The 26,145-nt window shown below is 36.2% G+C and overlaps 2 protein-coding genes and 1 non-coding gene across 3 annotated transcripts; 2 read left to right on the forward strand and 1 right to left on the reverse strand.

Annotated features, from left to right (window-relative positions):
* The first annotated feature begins 6,613 nt into the window (after window positions 1-6,613).
* Window positions 6,614-19,427, forward strand: LOC121294406 (eukaryotic translation initiation factor 4 gamma 2-like). The gene is made up of 23 exons (XM_041218075.1): window positions 6,614-6,823; window positions 8,542-8,649; window positions 9,167-9,344; window positions 10,255-10,320; window positions 10,666-10,791; window positions 11,184-11,286; window positions 11,523-11,654; window positions 11,758-11,824; window positions 11,974-12,125; window positions 12,348-12,458; window positions 12,816-12,899; window positions 12,986-13,084; window positions 13,196-13,337; window positions 13,506-13,669; window positions 14,787-14,900; window positions 15,188-15,316; window positions 15,475-15,576; window positions 15,657-15,872; window positions 16,107-16,365; window positions 16,543-16,747; window positions 17,024-17,232; window positions 17,371-17,492; window positions 17,780-19,427. Exons 3-23 carry the CDS (start codon window positions 9,280-9,282, stop codon window positions 17,843-17,845), a joined length of 2,733 nt encoding a protein of 910 aa, XP_041074009.1. The 5' UTR covers window positions 6,614-6,823; window positions 8,542-8,649; window positions 9,167-9,279; the 3' UTR covers window positions 17,846-19,427.
* On the forward strand, window positions 14,931-15,120 carry LOC121295157. The gene has a single exon (XR_005946877.1). It is a non-coding gene; the product is annotated as a small nucleolar RNA SNORD97 (small nucleolar RNA).
* On the reverse strand, window positions 18,336-25,008 carry LOC121294999 (vicilin-like seed storage protein At2g18540). The gene is made up of 5 exons (XM_041219263.1): window positions 24,826-25,008; window positions 24,132-24,319; window positions 23,281-23,494; window positions 23,047-23,145; window positions 18,336-21,457 (listed from the first exon to the last, which is right to left on the reverse strand). The coding sequence occupies exons 1-5, from the start codon at window positions 25,006-25,008 to the stop codon at window positions 21,398-21,400; spliced, it is 744 nt and encodes a 247-aa protein (XP_041075197.1). The 3' UTR covers window positions 18,336-21,397.
* Between the last annotated feature and the right edge of the window lie 1,137 nt (window positions 25,009-26,145).

Below are 26,145 nucleotides of genomic sequence, written 5' to 3' on the forward strand. Positions count from 1 at the left end.
AGAGAACCCCCTTTATCAAAACAGATGAGGGCAGTTTTGTTTCTTCAACGAATGTGTTGATCGGACACTTCTCCAGTCTGTTCTTTGATACTTGGAGTACAACTCTACATTGCTAGGTTCTGGATAAAAGTGATTTCCTATGACAGAGTATATAGTAATGCATGAAATCAGTTCCAGTGCATATACTAGGCAATCCTCAAAAGGTGTTTCCCCAGCGTCACTGCGTTTACTGGACCGCATACATCAAGTCAAGAAAAGTCTCCAAGACACCATTTCAAATCAAAGCTGATGGATAGGGTTTTTTTCATGTGAAAACAATAAATGTATGTATTTCTTAATTTAATTTATATTGTGGGAATACATTCATTTAATTAAGGTTGTATACATCAACATAAATACATTTTTTTTTTTTATGAAAGAAGATTGATGCAATACCTGGTGATATTCAGCAGGTAAATACAAGTCATAATATCCATTTAGAGAAAATCTCATTAAATTACATTTACCACCAACAGTAAAACTGATGTTTAGCTTATACACTGTGGTGTAATTATTTCAAAACAGATTTATCACTTTCATTTCTAACGCAAGAAACTTCAATATAGTAAATATGATAATGATGTTTGCATTATGAAAGATCTGATTTATTTTTTATTGGATTTCTTCCCATTGTTGAATACTCAGGTGTGCGCCTGAGTGGCTGTAAGGAACGGCAATAAGTACAAGAAAAATGAAAACAAGCAAATCTCATCATTCATTCTTGCTGGCTTTCGCTTATTTTCAAAGCTAACCTACCAGTATTGCAAGGTTGCTGCTTCACTCACATGCACATACATGCATCGATCTGTCTTTGTGGGGGTTGGGGCTGAGCGTATTGCATATTATCTGCAGTATAAATGAGCATTGCCACTCAAGTGCCGTTTCAGAATAAGGCTCTAAGAGACGAATAGTATTGTCATCTAATTGGTGCAATTCATCTCCGTTCTGTTTCTCCAGTCAATCAATACATAACATATGTTCTGTAACCAAACCAAACTTATAAAATTCATTATTTCCAATAAAATCCCAGTCCTGATGCCAGCGATGTGACTTTACAAGTGTTCCCTGGTAGATGCATCTAGTGAGTCCGTTTTACTAGCAAACAATATCCTGCGTACTTGCTAAATTGCAGAAAATACTGTGTTTTCTTCTTGAATATGGGACTCACCTTATCAAGTGCAAAGGAAGATGTCATCTAACTTGCACTTCATTCATCAGTATTTATCTATTCCATACTGTACAGAAACACAGTCCCAGCATTGCATTTCTAATACGTGATATAGCAATACTTAATAATAAAATACCTATACATATTTTCCCATTTGGAAAGTTAGTGTAATTTGTTATTGTTTCCACTATGAAATAATCATCTGTATATTTAAATTATGTTTCCAATTCCTGTGCTGTAAAAAGAAAAAAAATTAATAAAAAAAACGTTCAAATACAGGGCTCTGTGCATTCCCAATTGTGTGCATATTTCAGGTAATATGGTATAATAATGACAACACAGTATAATGCTTTGACGAGCTCAGATCTAATCTTTAAAATACAATTATACAATTCTAATGATGCTATAAATTATTTTAAGGCCATTTGAAGGTCCTGTCTTGCAGTTCCATTCTTGAACAACAGAGTTCCCTTGTGGCAGAAAGACATTAAAAAAGGTGAAAAGAACATACAACACATTTAAATATGTGTGCATATTGAGATGTGTTCAACCTGTAATAACCAGCTGCAATTTTGGTGAACTATGGTCCAAAATCCTACAATTTGTTTTTATTCATTTGGATTTGAAACCCAGATTTAAAGCGATACTCTCAGTACATGCATTCTTCTTTTGAAACTTGTATTTTTCAGGTATTTGCGTTATTTTTTCAATGATGGACCTGCAAAAACAAGTTTTCACAATGAGGCCCATATTATCATCTGAAGGTCATGCATTGATTGGCTGCCTGTGTATTGTATGGAAAGTCATTTAGAGTTTAACACAAAAACACAGGCAAATAACACTAGAAACAAGCAGAGGTGAGAACAGTAAACAAGTACATGCAAGCAAACTGAAATATAATTTGTAATTGCAAATGGATATGTTACAGCCCAAAGGAGGCTCACTGTTATATATAAGGCACAGTTACAAAATGTGCTCACTAGGTGGCATGTATTCTGGACAAGAACCCTAGGAGTAGCATTCATGGCATTCCAGGTATATAGGGCTCTCTTTTTACTAGACTCCACAGTAAAATTATAAGCCCCACATTTGTGTTTACAAATTTAAGTTCAACAAATTTCATTTTTTCAGGAATGGAGCTGTCTTGGGCTAGTGTGTGACTGGTATGCGTCGTGAGCATTTTTAAAAGAATGCAATTCAGGTTGAAATTCAACTGCTATACAGCATGTGAGTCTGCAGATTGTGTAGGCTGCTTATTCATGTTATCAACAAGATTTATCTTTGTTATTGCTCCTAAATTATACAGTACCTTACATTTACTTGTCTCACTTGTGGGATTTAGTTTTGTTTTATCAGGACTGCAAATCATTTCGGGGGAAAAAAAAATCTTTATAGATCTGTTATTTTTTTCTCCAATTTAACGCTGTGACCCTCTAATAATTTAGAATCTCCCGACAATTTTTGGTTGTCAATTCAACCTAATTGAGCTGAAGTCTACAGTGCTCCTGGCATTGATTTAACACCCAGAAAGAAGTCAAACCTGGTGTTTACAAGGCATATTCCATTCCCATATTTCATGTTGTGTTTGATGAGTAAATACACAATTAATGGTAAACAGCTATGCTGAAATACCCAACAGGTGGTCCGGTAACCCAGTGCCCATTCCACCATGTCTTTGTTCTCTTTTGATGTGCCTCAGACATGCAGCCCCAGGATAGAGCTTTTCAGTCCATATATAGGTAAGCTGCTGTGGCAGATGGTCACTTTATTTGAACTGCAAAGCCTACCAAACCAAGGTGTAATATCAGGAAGTAATTACTTGCCACTATGTGGGTGACATGATCATGACGGTTGGCTCACAGAAATGTACAACCTAAGATAAGACATCCAAACAAAAGACTCGAAAGAGCACACACACACACACACAGAGGAAGTCGAGAGCTTTGATAACACAGGGAATAAATGTTCTGTTGATTCTCTGCAGTCAAGCAAAGAGAATATAAAAGGACACAAGTTCAAATGAGATTTAAAAACAAAATACTATTACCACAATGTTACAGCTTTATTCAATTGATCTGAACAGCTGAAAATCTCAATAATCAGTGAAAACAAGAAGAAGACACAAGTGGTAAAATCACACTATATTCTGGGAAGGTGTTTCTTACATTGATGGCTGATGACACAAACTTCAAGCAATCGAGAAAAGAATGTTGGTTGGAAACAAAAAACAAAAATCCCTTTTTGGTTACCTCTGACCTTTTCATTTCATCAGGGGTAACTAGACAAAAAACGTTATTATCATCTTTAAAGCTTTCCAACAAAAAACAATAAACTGACATAATTCATTGATGTAAGAAGTCGAGTAACCCCCATCATGTTTAGTAAGAGACCCATATAGGTGTTCTTAGTCAAAAAAGTATTTGGTAACGCAGGTTGTTTTGATGTTTCCAATATGTTACCTTAAAGTGAGGGACATTGGGTCAGTTAGTAAAGAAGTGTCACTTACATTTCTTGCATAAAACAATCATTGCACTTCTGTATTTCAAGCTAATTCTGTGTTTGTACAGTAAATTGCAAATTAAGACAACGCTGTGCCAAATGGTCTCAGTTACACCAGTAACATGTATACATTATCACTGAACTATTCTCAGAACATGCCAATGTTTTGAAGATCTTTATGTTATTAACAGATGACATTGCTTTTCTGCCTCAATTTCCTATTTTTGTGGCTACAGGTGTTCTCTGCCCAGCATTTCGCAAGAACCCTGACACCAAAAACATTACACAATGTCCTTTTAAATAACTGTACATCCAGAAATAGCACAAGCTGGACTACAGAGTAAAACAATCCACTGGGTAATGATGAAACTGCGTGTACATCCAAATCTGTTATGAATCAAGGATAGCACTGAAATGGATTTCATCATGTCACACTGGGGCATAATGACATATTAAATAAATTTCTAAAAGTTCATTTACATTTGGTTTGACTTTTAAGGGGATGTATAATCCATTGTTCTGCATTCTCGTCCTCACAAATCATTCATTATTCGTCAGACCTGTTCCACTTTCCCTTCAACACATTGTAGAATTACGGATCTGCCTTCCATATGAATGGTCCAACCCTTCTTCATGAGCATACAGTAACAGTGCTCTGCCCAGAGAAACCCAATCGCTTCCACGTCATTTTCACGTTAGCAATACTAGAACTAGACTTGCTAATAGATCTTGCCACGAAAGTTGTTCAGGTTTACGCAAGTGTGAAACTGAGAAGAAAAGACGATTATAAATCCACATCGCCTCTGATTTCTCAGGTTGCAACCTCTGCACAAGTAGGCTTAGGCCAACTTTAGGATGGGTAAGAGTAGGCTGGCTCTGTTTAAATGAGCAAAAGAAACGCCCTAAAAAAACATCTAAAAAGTTCCACGTCTAAACGGTAGGCACAGCCACTGCAACCAAACAACACTGTGTCCGACATGATATCCCCCCCCCCCTTCCGCACAACCACTTGAAAGCTTCTGTTTAAACTACCATAGAAGCCTGATAAAATGGATCAAAAGCAATACGTATTTCCTTTTGCACTAACAAAATATGATTTTACAGCTGGACTGCATACATGTAAACTATAGGGGCATAAAGACCAGTTGCACATGGTTTACCAAACATGTTTTTTTTTTTCAATCCTGGGCTGCTTATTGACCCCTTTAAATGTGAACATCCTACTTAAAGTCCTTCTTTTTCAGTACTTCCCTTTTCACTGTAAGGTCTCAATGCTGTTGGTATTAGGTTACAGCTGTTATGCTACAGGCAGACTAAAACACTGCTGTCATTAAATTGCTGTTCTCTATGTGCTATCCATCATCATCATCATCATCATCATCATCATCATCATCATAATAATAATAATAATAATAATGTATTCGTATAAATTATTTTGTTTTGTCAATGCAACGTTTACAGAGTGCTTATGAAATATTGCACCTCTATTTAATATATGTACTTATTGCATGTATTATTTATGATTTTCTCAATCCAGTCTAACCAAAGTAGCCAGGTCAAGCTATTAAATAATATTGCTTAAATATTTTCAAATACAGTAAAGTATGACATAGTAAAATAAGTACAAACTCGTAGGAGAAAATAAAATAGGGTGTACCTAACTTATAAAAATGTAGACGTTATGTACAATTGTACAAATGTTTTAGGCACTATTATGAATCACCAACTGCAGTATGGGAAAACAGCAAATCACATTATGGATTATTCCAGCAAAGATGTTACATAATGGTCCTTAACAACACTGAAGCCTTTTACACCCATTTTTACACATGCACTGACTGCCCAAGTCTGAATTTCTGTTATGAGAAATTATAAATTGTCCAGACAAAAATGTCTGTGCGTAGTAGCGTAAAGAGTAGTTTTAAAAAAAAATAGCTAAATATTTATTTTAAAGTAAATGTATTGTGAGCTACTCACTTTGAACATTCTTAAATACAGCCCCTTGAAATAGCCAGGTCAAGCCATGTATGCCAGCAATGTGATATATTTTATAGGAATATTTGTTTAGACAGTTGCGTTTTCACTGCATCATATACACTGGCTTTTCCAAATTGTATTACTGGAAGAAAAAGGAACTCCATAGCGACATGTATCTGCATTGTAAGATCGTAAAGTTATTTGGTCAGTGTGTACATGACATCTGTTTAAATGGCGTTTAGTCGATGTAAATTATCTGAGCAGAAAAAGTCCTACATTATAAATATATAATATTTTCTCAATCAAACGTGTCTATTCTGATTGTATTATATAGATAAGAATATAAAAGTTACGTTTATTTTGACAGGTAGTTTAAAAGTATTCTATTGTTGCATTCGCAAATCATGACTAAAATAATGACACGGTGGTACACCATGTTTCTATTAACGTAATATTGGTATTAAATACGGTAATGGTCTAATATATATATTATATATATATATAGATATAGATATATATATATATATATATATATATATATTATATATATATATATATATTATATGAAGCTTACTATACTATATATACATCGCTGTACTGAGTAGAGCTGATCTCTTTCCAGTCACACCCAAATAAAAAAAACTCACGCAATCCAATATCTTTGCCTCATTATTGCTAGACGCTGCTTTACGTAATCCACTTAGCGTATAAGCATGTCTAACGTTTACCACAATAATTTTCCCCGTAACCTCCTTTTCAGAATATCAACTCCTGCACTGCGGCTGTGCTACGCCTCAACCAATCTTCAAATAGGGGCTGGTCTTCACTGGCGTCTGGTCTTCTCCAATTGGACTGTCGTGTTTTCAGGCAGTCCCATGCAATAGTTTTATACTCCAATAGGCTAGAAAAGGAAAGTCAACGTTCTGCGTATGACGCTATGTGTCTGCCTGCTGCGGATAATAATGTTTGCGTTCGCGAGTGACGTAGACCACTAGCCCTTCTTCGGTCTTTCTGCGAGGCGCTTCATCTTTTGTTTTCTGGTTTCGGTCAAAACGTCCTAAATTTTCATTTTTATTACTTTTCTTTTTTCCTTGTTTGGAGCCCAAACAATCCTGAAAAACTGAAGTGGCCTCAGTAAAGGTGAGTATTTTTTTTTTTCCATTTTAGATCTTGCCTTTAATCTAAAATGGCTGCTAGCTTATTCCTTTCCCTTTTATATGCTGTAGAAAATGGCGTCGTTGTTGGGAAGAACCTGATTATTTTTTTTAATTCGTACAAATTCTACCTGTATTTTCAACGATAACTAATGTAAATGTCTATATCCTATGTGTGTGTGTAGTCTAACACTTAGTAAAAACGCTATTCACTTTCTATATAATAAGCCCAGATTCATTTTTATTTACCTGCCCTGGATGTTATAGAACAGCCTAAATAAAACCACAGATACACATTTTGCCATAGATTTCTATTGAGGTCCCCTTATTTTTGTGTAAAACTTGTACAGTAATACAGTAATAGGTTGTCGTGATTGCGAAATGAACAATGCTTTACCGGTACTGCTAGTAATCAAGTAAAAACCTGCCCATTGTACTCATCCAACTAGGCTATATTTTATTCGTTACCGGCTATGTATGTGTTACATAACTAATTAACGCATATGCTTAATATTAAGTGTTGGTATATCCCAGTAAACTTATAACACAATCGGCTATTTTTAACCGGTCATGATCACGGTACACAAAGTGTCGTTAATAACACCGACAGAGTGAACAGTGATGAGTTTGTCGGTGAGAAATAAAATACCATGTTGTAAAATAAAATTCATGTTGGAGTTCTTTTTTCTACTACTTTTGATTATTACTAATCTAAATCTTGTCATCGTTAAAATTGGTTTGGATTCGTTTTTGAATAATTTAAGTTAGATTTGTTTTCACCAACAAAAAAAATGTACATTTGCAAATTACTTTTAAATTGTTAACATTGCGACCTTAATATATATATATATATATATATATATATATATATATATATATATATATATATATATATATACATACATACATACATACATACATACATACATACACACACACGTGTTTGTGGCACTGCAAATTAAGTTAGGCCTAGGAACGATTACAAAGGAAATGTGTAATCTACAGCCCAAGCCTTTGTCTGCTTGTAAGAGCTCTGCTGGAAAACAGTCTACATGTAATGCAGTTATGTTGTCTCTCGATAGCTCAATTGTTAAACAAGCACTATCAGTAATATTTTAACACTGATGATATAGCCAGTGTGTAGCTTTATCTGTAGAAAAGCTAAAAGGGTTAATAACTTATATTTAAATATAACAAGTAGCTTTTTAATATGGGTTTTCAAATGATGCTTGCAGTGCAGTTTACAGCAGTGATTCTTTGTATGATAATTACATTGCAAAACACTCTTAACGATGTCTATCAAATGACTTCCCTTTGTGCTTCATTTGTAACCATAGTAGATAAATAAGAACAGGACCCGTTTCTAATGTAACTTATTTTATTAAAATGGAACAAAGTTTTATATCACGTTTTGAGCTAGAATTTAATACAGTCTACAGTCAGACCTACCCTTTCTTTAAGAACTCATGGGTATAGATGTTTAACGTCAGATTGTTGTGAACTGGGCCAGATCCAGCTATTTAAACAACTTCAGACTGGGAAGAATTCTGAAGTATGAAGGTTTTGTTAAGTCTTGTGAAGTTTCAGGAAATGTTAATTGTATAAATCGGTTTCCCAACTCAGTCAGTGCACAGTTTATTGTATGTCAGGTTTATTTGGTGGTTTATTGTATGTTAATGTGTGTGCCTGCTCTTTGTTTTCCAGTTCGTTTTCCCCACCCCACCCTTTGAAAATTATTCTTTTGAAGATTCTTCGTTGTCAAGCCGCCAAAGTGGAGAGTGTGATTGCAGAAGGGGGTGCTTCTCGTTTCAGGTTTGTGAAGTAGCTGGCCAACTAGTCAAGTTTCAACCTTAATTTTAGACTGAACTGAATCTTTGATAATTTGCTGTAAGTCATTGAAAATAAGTAGATATGGTCATGCTGCTAACAGTTTGTCTTGGGGCATTGTTTATCAACATACAATTAACCTAATTTGGTTTAAAACTATACATTAGTAATACATTTGGAAGAAAAGGAAGCCAGCTGATATGGATTTGTTTTTATTTTTTTTGTTTTTTTATTTACTATTTTGTAGATTGATTTACAGATTGCTTTTCATAGTTTAGCCAACCTGCATGATCTTAAATTTTCCCTGATCAGGTTGTCACCTACCTCCTGGTGGTGACTTTCCTTTAATTCAAGGAAATTTGAGGCCTTGGTTGTGGAATTTTTCCATTTATTTGAATCTTTTTTTTATTTTTTTTCTTCAAAGTTTTGCTTCCGTCACAGAAGTCAAGTGACCCTAATTCCAGCCGTTTTTGTTGCCGGTTAATGGCGTTTTCTTTTATAGAATTTTTGCACGACTGTCACACAATCACACGACCAGCTGTTAACCTCACACTCTTGGACGTCAGGCCTGGGATTCTCGATCTGGACAGTAGCACTACCGCCCTGCAGGGCCTGATGTACACTAATTTAGAATTAAAATTGTCAGATGCGGTCAGGCCCCTAATTGACTGCAAACGGAGGTACATTAAAATCTCTCTTCTTGATCTGACTCCTAAAGTTAATTTCCTGTCTTTGCAATTGACCAGTGTAAAGTGCATTGGCAGCACTGAATTTCCCAGATCCAGTTAAACTAATGTTTAAATAGTAGCAGTAAATAAACACTGTACCGTGGAGTCATTTTTAGGACCTGTTAAAGTTCAGGCGGTTATGAATGTTTTAGTTTTTGGCACAATACATTGTTTGCAGATTTGGAAAGTATTTATTATGTTAGCGTGACACTTTCAGCAATGCTGTCTGTTTATAGCGCTGCAGCTGTGAGTCGTAGATAATTTTTAAAGCTATCAGACCATGATACTAAAATTACATCTACATCCTTTCTCAAATTGGCCAGCAAGCTGTCTACTTGTCGCTTGTCCTGAAGTCTCTTCTCTTGCTTTACTCTTGTATAAAAGAGGTATTGAAACACTCCCCCCACCCCCATCCACACAGTGTATCGGAAAAATAAATTCTAGAATAAGGGGGCCCCGCCCCCCCCCATTCCCATTATAATTCCTCGGGGCGTAATTTGATATAATACCATTTCAAGATCACTTGCATGCAATCTCGGATACCAGCTGGTGTTCTGTTATTTGTAGATGTGGTTTATGAGTTGAGCAAAGGGCTTAAAATTATAGCTGCCAGTGTGTTATATAAAGTTCTTAAAGTAGATATTTTCCACTCATGTTAATGTACAGTAATTGGCTCTTGGTTTCTTTTTTTTTTCTTCAAGAATAATTGGTAGTTTATTCTGGTCTTGTGGGTTAAAATTTGCACAGAATTTGGGAATTTCTCAGTAAGTTCACACACTGCCCCTAAATGTTATGTTTGCATTTGAAGGAGTACAACAGTTGAATTTAGGGGGTTTAAGAGTCAGTTTATTTTATCTTGCAGTGCTTCTTCGGGCGGTGGAGGAGGTAGGGGTGCACCTCAGCACTATCCCAAGACTGTCGGCAACAGGTTTGTTCATTTTTTTTTATTTTTTTGAATGAATTAGTTGACACTGCTTTTAAATGCCTAGTTAGGTGGATGTCTACCATTACTTAAATTGAGTACAAGATAGGCCTTTTTTGTCTTATTCCAGTTGTTTTGGTGTGATGACTATTTATTTTCAAATGGTTGTACATTTTTGGAAGGGGGTTTATGGTTGAAGGAATTTGCAGTATTTCCAAAGTATCTGCAAAGGCATAGTACAGTGGGCTTTCTAAACTTGCAGTAAACTGCAGTGGCTCAGACAGTTTTCATTCCCTGTACTTGAGGTTTATTTTTTTAAAAAGTGCTGCAAATTCTGAATTTTTTTTAAAGCGAGTACCTGGGGAAAGCCCCAGGGCCTAGCGTTCAGAGATGGACTCCTTCACGAAGCACTAGACGAGATGTCAACTCCTCCAATGATAAAGAACGACACGATGCAATCTTTAGGAAAGTCAGGGGGTAAGTATCATAATGTGCTTTAATGATTGTCACTTATCTGTTGAAGGTTTTAAACTCCTTAGTTGAACATTTACAAATAAAAAATGATGCAGTGGACCTAATATGTTTTAATTGGATCTTCAGTGCAGCTAGATAAATGTTTTAATGAATAGCAACATGTTATTGCAATTATCTAAAATATGATTATGCTACTTCCATCATGCACCTGTTCAGCTGATCAGTGTTATATATATATATATATATATATATATATATATATATATATATATATATATATATATATATATATATATATATATATATATATATATATATATAAAAAAAAAAATCTAAACGGCTGAACTAGCTTTGTCTGTAAGAATAACATTCTAATGCTGGTCTCTCTATTGCAGCATATTAAACAAGCTCACCCCAGAAAAGTTTGACAAGCTATGCCTTGAGCTCCTGAATGTGGGCGTAGATACTAAACTCGTCCTAAAAGCCATCATCTTGCTGGTAAGTTGAATTTAGAGCTAACTTTACTGCATGGCGTTAAATGATTAAACACAGGCATTGTCTTTTGAAAACTCGGGTTCACCACTATCCAGTAATAGTGGAAGATATAGCAAAGGTAATGCGTAAGAAATGCAAATCTATTGAGGGGTGCAGACTGGACATTCTGTATTTTATGGGGTTGTTCCTTGGAAGTCACATGCTGGAATACTATCTTAATTATCTCCTGTCTGCCATAGATTGTAGACAAAGCCCTTGAAGAGCCCAAGTATAGCTCGCTATATGCTCAGCTATGTCTGCGCTTGGCAGAAGATGCACCAAACTTTGATGGCCCATCACCAGAGGTCCCGCCAGCTCAAAAGCAAAGCACGGTATGCATCCATCTACAAAAATTGTAGAACTGCAGAATTGAAACTGCTGTACTCTGTACATTTCCATGCGAAATATTAACTCTTAAGCTTATCGTTTTTACAGACATTCAGGAGACTTTTAATTTCTAAGCTTCAAGATGAATTCGAAAATCGTACCAGAAATGTTGAAAGTAAGCATTGATGTCTAGTTTTATACTGCATTACACCCTTCTGGTCTTTGTATCACATTTTTTAATGTGTGGAGAACTGTAGAGAGGTTGGGAAAATATGTACTGCAAACATACTTTTATGTAACTTGAATCTTTCTCTCTCCTCCTAGTCTATGACAAACATGACAACCCTCTCACAGCTGATGAAGAGGAGCAGCGTGCGATTGCCAAGATCAAGATGCTGGGCAACATCAAATTCATTGGAGAACTTGGCAAACTTGATCTTATCCATGAATCTATCCTTCATAAGTGCATCAAAACAGTAAGTTTGTGTGACTATGCAGATTTGTCTCTTGGGTGAAGTTCAACGGCATTTTCAATAGCATATTTTATTGTAGTATAGATTTAAAATTTAATACAATATGTTCTGCACACAAACTGTCTACAGTATAATTTAAGCTCTTAATTATATGTAGTGCCCACCAAATGCTTGGTAGTTTGTACCGATCTTTGTGTGAAATGCATTGTAACACACTTCTTGCAGCTTTTGGAAAAGAAGAAGAGAGTACAACTTAAGGATATGGGAGAGGATTTGGAGTGCCTCTGTCAGATAATGAGAACAGTGGGACCTAGATTAGACCATGAAAAAGCCAAGGTATGCAATAACTTAAGTGCTGAGGTTACTACTATCTACACCCACATTCAGGAGCTCAAGACATAGCTTGTCAAACCTTTCTGGGCTTTATTCTTAATATAGCATTCTGAATGTAAGTCTAATAACATTTCAGTAAATGTTACAATTGGCACTTGTGTTCACTGGTGCAACTTAAACCACATGTTTCTATAATGAATGTTAAAAACTTGATTGCTCCAGCAATAAAAAAAAAACATAAATAATTCTTTGAACTACTGCATTTTTCTGAAGTAACTATTATAGTGCATTGTTGCACTTTTGGGAATTTCTCCTGAAAGAATGTCTGCCCTGCATCTTATTTGTTGTTTTGTGTTCTAGTCTTTAATGGATCAGTACTTTGCCCGTATGAAATCCTTAATGACACACAAGGAATTACCAGCAAGGATTCGTTTCCTGCTGCAGGTAAGCTTGATGTATAATTGAAACCCCTTTTTATTCCTAAGTTGTTGAACTAGTATTAAACTTTTTTTTTATTTTTTTTATTGCAGGATACTTTGGAATTGCGAGAAAACAATTGGGTTCCTCGCAAAGCTTTTATTGATAATGGACCAAAGACGATTATCCAGATTCGTCAGGAGGCAGTAAAGGTGAGGTGTTCTGTTGTTTAAGGTTTTAATGTTTTGTACTGTAATGAACTTAAGTAAATTGAGTCTCTGAACTAAGTTTCAAACTTAAACCTTCCTTTCTCCCCCCCACAGGATTTGGGTGTTTTTATTCCTGCAAATATGTCGCAAGGAATGAGGACTGACTTCTTTCTGGAGGGACCGTTTATGGCACCGAGGATGAAACTTGATAGAGAAACTCTTGGAGGACTTGCTGATATGTTTGGGCAGATGCCAGGTGTGTGTGAATTGACTATTATAACTTTGTGTACATTTCATCTGCTTTGTAAATTAACAATTAAACAACCAGTTAACACTTTGAACATCTTTGACCTAAACTACATTTGTTGATCAATGAATTGCTTTTTAAATCTACCTTTTAAACTTGAATTCCCTTTGTTCGCAGGCAGTGGGATTGGCACTGGTCCAGGAGTTATTCAGGATAGGTTTTCACCCACAATGGGGCGTCATCGTTCAAACCAACTTTTTAATGGCCATGGTGGACACATTGTGCCTGCTCCTCAGTCCCAGTTTGAAATGGGGGGGAAATCTTTTATGAAATCAAACCAGGTATGTTATTTATGGTGGCTTCATGTAAATTACATTTCAAGTGGTTATAGGTTCTTGTATGATGGTTGGTTTCAGGTATGTAGTGATCATAAATTTCATTCCCCCACAACAAGTAGAAATATACATTACAAGCAGAGGGGGAGGGAGATCTGTAACTGTAGTTGACAAACACATTTATCTAGAATTCAGATTTACTTGTACACATATATACACACATACATACAGCTCTGGAAAAAATTGAGACCACTGCAAAATTATCTTTTTTTCTGATTTTACTATTTATGGGTATGTGTTTGGGTAAAATTAACATTTTTGTTTTATTCTATAAACTACTGACAACATTTCTCCCAAATGCCAAATAAAAATATTCATTTAGAGCATTTATTTGCAGAAAATGACAACTGGTCAAAATAACAAAGATGCAGTGTTGTCAGACCTTGGAATAATGCAAAGAAAATAAGTTCAGATTCATTTTTAAACAACACAATACCAATGTTTTAACTTAGGAAGAGTTCAAAAATCAATATTTGGTGGAATAACCCTGATTTTCAAGCACAGCTTTCATGCGTCTTGGCATGCTCTCCACCAGTCTTTCACATTGATGTTGGGTGACTTTATGCCACTCCTGGCGCAAAAATTCAAGCAGCTCGGCTTTGTTTGATGGCTTGTGATCATCCATCTTCCTCTTGATCACAGAGGTATTCATTCAGTGGGGTTCAGGTCTGGAGATTGGGCTGGCCATGACAGGGTCTTGATCTGGTGGTCCTCCATCCACACCTTGATTGACCTGGCTGTGTGGCATGGAGCACTGTCCTGCTGGAAAAACCAATCCTCAGAGTTGGGGAACATTGTCAGAGCAGAAGGAAGCAAGTTTTCTTGCAGGACAACCTTGTGCTTGGCTTTTTATTTTGGCATCTGGGAGAAATATTGTCAGTAGTTTTGTAGAATAAAACAAATTGTTCATTTTACCCAAACATACCTATAAATAGTAAAGCCAGAGAAACTGAATTTTGCAGTGGTCTCAATTTTTTCCAGAGCTGTGTCTGTCTCTATCTATCTATGTAATATACAATTTTTTTTTTTTTTAAATAAATTTTAAAGATCACATTTGTTTCAGGGGCAGAACCAGCATTATCATGCCCAGAACCAGGGACATCCCTCCCAGCAGCAAGCTCAGTGTAAGGACATGCAGCCTCGGTTCATAAAGAAAGGACAGCTGAATGCAGATGAGGTAAGAACAGAGATTTGTGTACTTGTGGAGATGCCCAGTGATTATAAAAAGACGCGTTATTGTGAGGGGGAAATACTAGAACCAGTTTCTTTCTTTCAATCTAGCCTTCTATTCACCCCTTTTTCCTAGTCCCACTTCTCTTCCTCTACCCCCACCCTTTCACTTCTTTCAACTGGAAGATCTAGTATCCGCTGAACGTGATTATGAGATATGAGGGCATTATTATTTTACAATAAAGCTTTTAAATGTGGACTGGCTTAATTCTGTTGTGCTGCTTCTCTCCTTAGATCAGTCTAAGACCTGCCCAGTCATTCCTAATTAATAAAAATCAAGTGCCAAAGTTGCAGCCACAGATACCAACTATGATTCCTCCAAGTGCCCAACCTCCTCGAACACAGACACCACCACTGGGACAGGTAATACAGGCTTCCCAATTCTCTTTTCCAAAGATTGTATGCAAGACCCATTTAAAACCAACAGTAAACCAGGTTTAAATGAGTTTGCTGGCTGTTTCTTTTGTCTCTGTTAGATAGTTCTGGGAGTCTTAAGGACTGATTAATTTTTTTTTTTATAGCCACCTCAGCTTGGTCTCAAAACTAACCCACCTCCAATCCAGGAGAAGCCTGCAAAGAATAGCAAGAAACCTCCTGCAAAAGAAGAACTTTTTAAAATGACTGTAAGTGTGCTGCTTTGGTTATGTATTTAACCTATCGTTGTACTTGGGTTTGTGCCTGAACTTGAGTCTTTTGTTTTCAGGAGACTATTGTAACAGAGTACCTGAACAGTAAAATTATAAATGATGCCGTTAATGGTGTGAGGGAGATGAAAGCTCCAAAACACTTCCTGCCTGAGATGTTGAGCAAGATTATTATTTGTTCACTTGATCGATCTGACGATGACAAAGAACATGCAAGCACTCTGATCCATTCCCTCAGACATGAGGGACTGATCAGTGGAGATAACTTCATGCAGGTAAATAAGCACACTTTCCCTTGCTTTATCTATAGGAAGTTGTCTGTTTTGCAACAGTTTCTGAGTGACTGATCTGATGACAGAAGCACACAATACATTTTAAAACAGCAGTGGACACAGTAACCCATTCAGTTCAGTTTTGTCTAATGTCAAATGTTTATTTTGATTGGGTTGGGTGTAATGGATCAATTTTAATACTTGGCAAATGTATAATGTGTGTTTTTGTTTTAATAGGCCTTCCTAAATGTTCTGGACCAGTGTCCCAAGTTAGAGGTCGACATCCCTCTTGTGAAGTCCTACTTGGCCCAGTTTGCAGCCCGTGCTATTATTGCTGAGCTTGTGAATATAGCTGAGTTGGCCCAGCCTCTGGAGAATGGCACCCATTTTCCCCTCTTCCTACTCTGTCTTCAGCAAACTGCCAAGTTGAAGGATCGGGAGTGGCTCACTGACCTCTTCCAGCAAAGCAAGGTTAACATGCAGAAGATGCTGCCAGGTTTGTTTTGAACATTATTTAAATAGTGACTGAATATAGCTTAAAAGAACTGCCAAGTATTCCGAACACTAGATACTGTTGAGTATACAGGTAGAGAGTTTTCATTTTACTGTTTTTAATGTTTCCATAGTCATTGATAGTTTAACAACTTTTTATCTTAATTTTTTTCCCTTCCAGAGATTGACCAGAATAAGGATCGTATGTTGGAAATTTTAGATGGAAAAGGACTTGGTTTTCTGTTCCCGCTTCTTAAACTGGAGAAGGAATTATTGAAGCAAATCAAGGCAGACCCATCACCTCAGGCTATCTATAAGTGGATCAAAGATAACATTTCACCCAAACTCCACACTGATAAGGGTTTTGTCAATATACTGATGACCAGGTGAAGAGAAATGAATTCTAAAAATACTACTTGATTTATTTTTAAAAATGGGCATTAAAATTAAACTGAAGTTGCTTTCATCCGAAATAGTTTGACTGCTACTTATTTCAAGAGGGTTGCCTTGAGGGTAATTTAATATTAGTAATTGGGTTTCAGAAGTACTGTACCTGTCCGGTGTTCGGGATGTATTTTGAGACTTGTGTAATTAACTAGCTAGCAGGTGTAGAATGTATTCCTTGGACTTATTTAAATTAATATTTAAACTTCTTGTTGCAGCTTTTTGCAGTATATTTCCCATGAGATGTGTCTATCTGAGAGAGATGAGCAATTAGACACTCCTTCAAAAGAGCAATTGGAACAGGAGAAACAGCTGCTTCTTGTCTTCAAGCCAGTAATGCAGAAGTTTCTGCATGATCATGTAGATCTGCAGGTCAGTGCACTGTATGCACTACAAGTTCACTGCAGCAACAGCAGTTTTCCAAAAGGTAACATTGTTCTCTGGCTTTCATTTATTTATATCAGTCTATCAATTTCGACATGCATTTTGTTAATTGAGTGGGTGTGGGTTTCATTAGTTTGGACAAAAGTTTCTGCACTAATAAAGTTGTGTTTATCTACCTTAGGCATGTTGCTACGCTATTTTGTCCACTTCTACGACATGGAGATAATCGAAGAAGAAGCCTTCCTTGCTTGGAAAGAAGATATTTCTCAAGAGTTTCCTGGAAAGGGCAAAGCATTATTCCAGGTAATTTATGATTTTGTTTGTGGCAGTTTTTGTTTATAAATCATGGTCCTGGAGCACCACTGCACTCCAGGTTTAACAGGTAAAATGATAGTTGGCTGCTTCAGGGTCTGGGTAGAAGTTAAGTTGGTTCAATTAAACAGTCTAAAAGCGGGTTGGAGCAAAGACCCAAGGGTGTAAAGGGCCAACTTTCGACACGCCTGGTTTATATTGTCAGAGCTGTTTTGTGTTGTCTTTTACCAATGTAGTCTGTGGCCCAGAAATTAGTCGGATTTGTATTTTTCTTGCAGGTGAACCAGTGGCTAACCTGGCTGGAAACTGCAGAGGAAGAAGAATCTGATGATGATGCTGATTGATGAACCAGCCAAAGCCTTAAACAGTGCAGATATACTATTGCTATGATGTAACTTTTTTGTTTTTCAATGTAACCACTGCACAAATTCATTCCTCTGTAAAGTTGTTTGCAGTATTTAAAACGGAAACATGGCAGTAGACTGGTTTCTGCCCCAAGGTTTTTTTTTGTTTTTTTTAGTGTAATGTCTTAAACATAGTGTACCATCTAAGGTATTAGAAAACCTTCAATGTGTAGAACACTTTATAATGTATTAGCAGCATGCAATAACTGCATCTTATGTTCTATGTAGTGGCAGTAGATTGCAAGGACCTATTTTGCTGCCATATTCTACATCAGCTTTCTGAGTTAACTGAATAGCAACACTGTAGAAATGCACTTTGCTCGGTGTAATACTTGAGTCGTTGCAATATTCTGATTTTTATCCCTCGATTGTAACAAAGAATCCCAAACTAATCATTGGTTTGCTGCCGTAACATTTTAATTGGTTATTGCCTGTATTTCTACCTCCTAGTAATGGGCTTTGTTATGTGCTGGGTTTGAATATCCTCAAGTCCTAAAAACAAAAAAAGCCTGGGCAAGTGCACAAGTCTTTAATGAAAACCTGGTTTACTTGCACAATCAGAATGTGAGATTTAAGGGTATTTTACTGAAGTGCTTGTTGTGGATGTATGGAAACCTTTGTTCGTGAGAAATTCAACTTTTACATTGGACCCCTTTTGTTATAGTATTGGAAATTAAGCCTCCTTAATTTATCAAGTCGTGTTCACATGCCCTGCTATTTTTTTTATACCTGTATCTATCAAACATTGATACTTGAATTTTTTATTATTTTTTTCCTACTGCATGTTCAGGGACTACTGAAATAAATCTGCCCATAAATTCAGATGGACAGCTTATAATCTGACCTAGAAAGATGTGTATCTAATAAAGTGAATTTTAAACTTGTCTTAACTCAATTGGTGAAATAAAGTTAACTGTCGAGACTAACTGATTTGGGTATTGATTTGTTCTCTTTTATAAGCGGTTTGTCTGAATTTGACATCTTAGGGATGTAGCTGGATATCATTCTACCAGTAAACGTAAGTCTGTGCATATTTTCTACATTTTAATTAAATTTTTTTGGTAATTTAGATCATGAAATATGTTTGGGTAGATGTTGTCCCTGAACATAACAAAATTTAATGTGCTTTTTAATATACCTAAATCTATACATTGACCTCCAAATGTTATCCTTTTTAAAGTGTTATGGTAGGTTACAGGTATTTGTAAAGAGAAAATTGTGTACCACTATTGCTTCACCTGCAGTATATAGTTAAACACTGTTAATGGTATTGCTGAAATGACAAATTATATTCTAAGCCAGTTTTCATTTTTACTGTATAATGCTTATTGGTACAATAATGTTAACATTGTATGTAAACTTTTAGAACTAAGTACTGGTGAGGTTTCGAAGAGGCTTTTTGGGGAACTGTCATTTCAATCTTAGCCATATGCTGTTACTTTCCTTATACAAAACAATTGCCATTGCCTTTGTATGTGTAACTGGCTGCTGTGGAATTAATAAAATGCAAGAAATACATTCACCATCTGTCAACCTGGATGCTGTGTGATTGGGGCATGATTTAAAATAGAAGTTGGGTCATTCTGCTATCTTGCCATGTTGGTAGTTTTGAATTTGTAGAATCCCAAATTAAACTGACAATTTTAGTTGGATTATGTGTAAATGCCTGCTGGTATGAAAGATACATTAACTTTGTATATTGTCTTTATATAAATATGGGTACAATAAGTAAGCATATTTTAGTATGCTTTCAAGGCAGGAAATTATATCTTAAGACAATGGCAAAGTTAATACTGTGTCGTGCATTTCTTTTAGTATTGGTGAAACGCATAAACTGGAATAGTGTCTTACAAAGAAGTAATAAGTGGTGGCTGTGGTTTGACTTGCAATTCTAATTCCCTAAATGCACTTCTGAATTTACCTCTAACTCATGGTGCTATTATATAGTAAAAGCTTGATCTGAGCCTGAAAAATCAAGATCAGCATTTTTTTTTCTTTATTGCTGTTGAGTAATGTAGTAAAACAATGACATTTTAGGTAATATTGCTTTGTTTTCAGTGGTAAATATTTAAATGTTTTTCACCCTCATGACATGTAACACAGGTATAATATTCGTAGTAGTTCAGGATGCAGACTTAATAACATGATCCATGTATTATTCCTCATCTGTCGGAAGCCAGAAATATTCCACCACTTTTCTGCTTTTTCGAGTAGATACCATTTCAGGAATTTCTATGGGTGAAAGTTCACTAAAATGTACTTGAGATGAGTTTCTTCGAGTACTTGAACTTGGAGCAGCAACTCTGTACATTAGTCTTGAGTAGGAAGGGAAAAGTTGTTAGAACAAGTACAAGTCTGCAAAATAACAATGTTTTATTAAGGGGACATAAATATGGCATTTATATCCCTTAAATTTCCTTTTGGAGCTTTAACTAGTCATGTCACTAACAGGTTTTTCTCAGCATATGGAAAATGTGATAAATATATGTATTTTTCTACTCAGATGTGTGTAGTTTAATGCTTCAAAACTTTAAAAATACATGTTAATATTAATTGTATTTGAAAAATTGTGCAGGCAGCATTACATACTTTCACAAAATGATGCAGTGCAAATAAATTCAACCACAGTCAACTAAAAGGCTTTGGAATACTCTGGTTCGTGTTGCAAGGAATGTAGTAATTGGTATTCCATTACCACTGGCAGGCTTAAAATAGACATGTTAAAACAATGGGAAGAGTTTCCAGCCTTGTCATGTATCCATAGTGATGTGTTTTTGTTTTGCTGATGGCCTCTTTCGTAACGGAAAAAAAGTTATTTTTAAAAACCTTTTAGAGAATTAAAATGGGCTAATCTGCAGATATGTTTTTATAATCGTAGAAATGTGTGCTTTTTTTTTCTACTTGTGTCTACATTAAAAACAAATCAATGTGGGTCAGACAGCATTCTAGACACTAGTAACAGTTCAATCACTAGCATGAAAAAATGCAGTATAAAAGATGAAAATAAGGTACAACTTGCTCTTTGAAAACCTTGTCATTACCTATCTGGACACTTTCCAACATTGCTACTTTGTGAAATAGACAGCACAATATTATGCAAATGAGCTGAACCACAGGACACTTAATTATATGAAATATATAAGGCCCTGATCAGTTACATGTGACCAAGCAAGGATTTCCATGAATCAGAAGGGGGAGATAGTAGGTACCCATTGTGTGCACTTATATTTCCAACTGCAACTAGGAAATTCAAATCTGTTGTGTAATGCAAGGAAATTACCTTTGCAATTGATGGATTAACGGGAGGTAATACAATGACTGCTGACAGATAGTGGATGGTAATATTTGAAAGACACCAAGAGAGAGAGCAATTTGTATTGTCTGGAACAATGTGCAGGAGTGGTGCGAGAGGGAGGATGTTCTACATCCTATTAAAGTGATCACACCCTGTGGTTTATATTTGCCACCTATTTCCAAATACATTTATTCCAGTTACCTTTCTGGCTCTTCAGGTTCTGTGCCAGGTGTGGACAGATACACCGGCTCTCCTTCCTGAATAAGAGAAGATATGGCAGGTAAATTAAACTTCTAGATACGTGTGCCTTTAGAAGAGTTGTACAAATACAAATGTGTTTTTGTTTTGTTTTTTTAATATCGGTTTTATATAGACATGACTAAGTAATTTCCCCCAGAAAGCTCATTTCTTACCGCTAGTTTTAACTGTTAAGTGTTTATTTTTAGGTAACATTAGGGTATAAAATACAAGTTCAAATAATAATAACATTTTTGTTTTTCGTGTAACCATGGTAAAACCCCAAGATGTATTTATTGCAGTTAGCACTTACACTGTCATGAGATCATAACAAACAATTGGCTATTAGTGTCCTCTAGGTACACACTGTCCCAGCACACCATGGTAACTAGGGCTCCTAACAATGGAAAAAGCCAGCTACATTAACAAACTAACCACAAAAACTGAACAATCATACAGAGAGTTGTTATTGCCAAGCTTTTCAGTGTAACTGGTTCACTTCAAAAACTGTTTATAATAACTGTTCTCTGGCTTTGTTTACATCTGTTGCAGACCCAGTGATAGTGTTATTCCAACACGCCACAAGAGAACACTAATCGTTTAAAAGACTGTTGACTTTTTAACCATTGCTAAGATGTATAAACAGAAAGACAAAATAATAAAATGCTTTATTTTCTATCCTTACCAGCAGAGCTGCAATCGACACCCTAATTACGTATTCGACTATATTGTAGACATTTATCAACGATAATCGATGCATTGATGTTTTATTTTTCAAAATAAACAAACATTAGTTGTTTTTAAATAGAAAAAGCATAACTAAAAACACCGTTGTGCATAACAGTTAAACAAAAGGCACAACTTGCATTCAAATTAGAACATTTCGATTATAAACAAAGAAATACAGATATGTTTTACAATTGAAGAATATGCGTGCATCCGCATCAGATTAACATTATAATAATAACAAAAAATAATACATTTTAACATAAGTAATTTCTTAAATATGGTTGTTCAATGCAAAGCAAAGCATTTGAATTAATCTCACAAACCCTGACTAATGTAACTATCGTACTAAAAATTATTTTTTGTATAATATTTCCATATAATCCAAACATAACATGCTTTGAAACAAAGGGTAATTGGTAAATTTAATAGATAAAGAAAAAAACTGTTAATATTAATATAGAAGAAAGTTTGTCTGTCTGTCTGTTCCTTTATGCATTTGAACCCCGCAGGAGCAAGTGTTTTTTTTTTTTAATTAAAAATGGCAAAAAACAAAAAAAAAAAAAAAAAAAAACAGGATACTTCAGCTAGTTTTTAAATTAAAAAAAAAAAAAAAAACGTGTATACTTGGCCTACATCTGATTAGTCTTATCCAACGCGTAATGTAGGCTTGAAGTGTGTATCCTAGCAACGCGCTAATCTACCGAGCTAGCACTAAAAGCAGCCCACTCATACTTGAGGTTTCAATGCAAACCATCAACATGAGACTTAAACCGTGGTACCAATTCGATGCATCGATTCACGAACGTGTAATCGAAGCTTAAAATTTAAGAACAGATGATCAGTAATCGACGCATCGATTAATTGTTGCACCCCTACTTACCAGAAAGCTTCTAAGAGTCCCATCTTCATTTTTCAGAATTCGAACTCTCTGGCCATTTTCAGTGACGCATAAGAAATAGCTCTTGATATTAGCTTGGCACTATGAGGAAACAGTAGAGGGACTGTTATTACCAAAAAAACTCTGTTAATCAAAGCGTTATAATTTACTGTACTTAGAAAGAAAGATCCAGCAAGTACATTAACTGGCCACAGCCAAGCTGTTCCGTTTACTTACCGCTTTATTTTGTCTTTTGGACTTCTCCTCCTCCTGAGAGCTGAGGATATCTGCCAGGGCGTCGTGCTTACGTCTCCACGTGTCTCTCTCGTTAGCCATCTCCTGTCTCTCGTGTTCAGCCAGTCTCTTCTCCCGCTCTACTTCACGCTGTGCCTTGGTGGACTTCTCTGAGAGCTCTTCAGCTGCCAGAGCCCTGCGCCTGGAGCTCACCTCCCTGAGGAACACCATACCATTGGGACATGAGTTTGTGTAGTTCTGTGCCAATGCACACAAGACTCCTTGTAAATCTATTGCATTTGCTGCTGTATAATTGTGTGTTTTTTGTTTGGTTGTTTTTCTGCATCATTGTAGATAAGTTATTTGGATGCATAAATTGAATGGCCTGACTGCTGATCACATTTTGTGCCATATATATATATATATAGTATGCTTTTCATAATGTATTTTTAAAATATTATACAATAAAGAAGATAGCTGTTTTTCCCCCCTCTAAATGATTTTACTCAAAAACTGGTGCTGACTAACCACAATTATAATATGTGCTTGGCTGCCAAATTGCCTGTTTCTGAGGCCTGATGTGTCCGGTTGTGACTGTGAAAGTATAATTTCTTAGGATGTGTTAACTAATTATAGGCATTTAGGAAAAATAAGATGTGCTTGGAAAGAAAGCACATGTCAGCAAGTCAAACAGGTAAACTGTTTAAAAGCCATCATTTATTTTTTATTTTTTTAAACTGCCTGACTGAGCTTCACACTCTTTACATTAGTCTGAAGAACATCAGAAGAGAATTCATTGCTGTAAACAATTCAGCAGGCAATACATTAGCAAGTGACAATGAAAAATGGCATACTTCTCTCTAAGTTTTGAGGACTCTTCAGTTAATTCCTTCAGTTTGTGCCTGAGTTCATTTCCTTCCCGTTCCAAGTCTCGATTTTCTTCCAGTAGTACTTGCTTTTCCACGGTTATCCTCTCTAACTTGATCTTACTTTCAAAGTAATTCTTTTCCACCTGGGCTAAAACCTGCTGCACATCGGTTAACTAAAACAACAGCAGCAGAAAATTACATTCAAACAAAACTGGGTGTGCACTTAGAGCATGGTACTTTAATAAGACTTCCTGTTATGATATTTATGACAGGGAAGACCTCCAGTCATTGCAGAGGCCCGGAATATGTACTGTACATGAAGGGAAATAAATGTATGTTTTTGTTACCAAACCGATGTATGGTTGAAATGATGTAGCTAATACAGTAGTTAAATCCACTGCTTTCAGATTAAACATTCTTGTATTATGGGATGGTTGTGGCTGCTACCCCAGATTGCTTTGGAAACAAGGCTCAAATTTTCCACTGGGTAAATTGCCCATGTCATAAATGGTTTGGAGTGGACAATTTGCCTACATTTTGCCCGCAGAGTAAATTACAGTATAGGTCAATACATCTTATGATGTAGGACCCCTGTTGAATAAATGAACCTCTTTGTACTGTATGCGAGGGTGTGCTGTTAACAAACTCAGCACTCCCACCCTTTGCCAGCTGGTTTTACCCTGCTCTTCAGCGGCTGGATTTCCTCTTTTAGCTTGCCATTCTCAGCCACTAGCAGGCCTTTCTCCTCCCTGGACTGCTGTGCCTGTGTTTCAACCTGAGCCCGCCTCCTCTCTGCTTCACATCTGGATGAATCAGCTTCCTCGGCAGCTCTGCAGCACAAGGTCTCCCTCTGCTGGGACATGTGGACTTTTTGCTTCAACTGGGAAACCAAAAAAATACATCTGAACTTGGATAACTAACGAAAATGTTACTGCAACCCAGAGAACAAATCTAGATAATGTTGATTTGAAAGTGATCAGATAATCAGTGTTTTAAAAACAATGATCTTACCATGTATCAGTATAACAGTATTCTGTAATGAGTATCATACCCTGAAATCATTTTTTGATTGAGTGAAGCCAACTCAATCCTTCTACTACACTCTAAATACACTTCCTGTACAGCAGGTATTGGAGTCATATCTCTGCTTCACACTTAGTTTAGCACTTGGTCTGCTCGTGTCCTAATTGCTCTTGCACAGGATGTTAACATGTAGTGTGATGGCAGGATAAAGGATAAATTGGCTAACCATGGAAAAAAAAATCATTTAAAATATATATATATATATATATATATATATATATATATATATAATTTGGATATGCTTCAGACTTTGTTACACTGTACTTACTAATGTTATTCTCATGTTCAAAGAATTCTGTGGTGAGTGTGCAAACATGTAACTCGTAAAACAACAATGTAGTTAATGCACCTGTATTTTGAAGTGTATCCATTTACTTTTATACCATGTCCCAATTACTCCACTTTATACCACATTGTCCCAGTTCTTGTTGGAGGGTAGGAACAGTAAACACCTGTCTCTCTGTGTTGTGCTGTGCTGTGCTGTGCTGTGCTGTGTGGGAATGACTCCTGTGTTGACTGCAGGCAGGTCACATGTTGTTAAGGGAAATCGGAGCAGTGTATCCGAGGGCTGCAGATGTCAGTTTCAGTCACCCAGGCACGTGGGGGGCCAGCTAATTGAAGAGGACAGAGGCAGACTGGCAGAAGCTTCAGCTCACAAATCCAGCCATGGACAGCTCAATTGAGTGAATGAATAACCAAATAGGCTACTACTTCGAAATGTATGCATAACTAGAGGTTGGCTCCAAATGATATACCTTCTTTTATGGGTGTCAAATATGTTTACTCAGCTAGTTCATCAAACAGCTCTAGGTGGTTGAATTTTTATTGTCATTTTACAGCTGCCAATCGATTTCTCTGCATATAAAAGAATTTCGAGACTCATATTTGTTTTGTATTCCATCCAACTCATTTTAAT

Source organism: Polyodon spathula, chromosome 19, assembly GCF_017654505.1.
Source record: "Polyodon spathula isolate WHYD16114869_AA chromosome 19, ASM1765450v1, whole genome shotgun sequence".
NCBI classification, from domain to species: Eukaryota; Metazoa; Chordata; class Actinopteri; order Acipenseriformes; family Polyodontidae; genus Polyodon; species Polyodon spathula.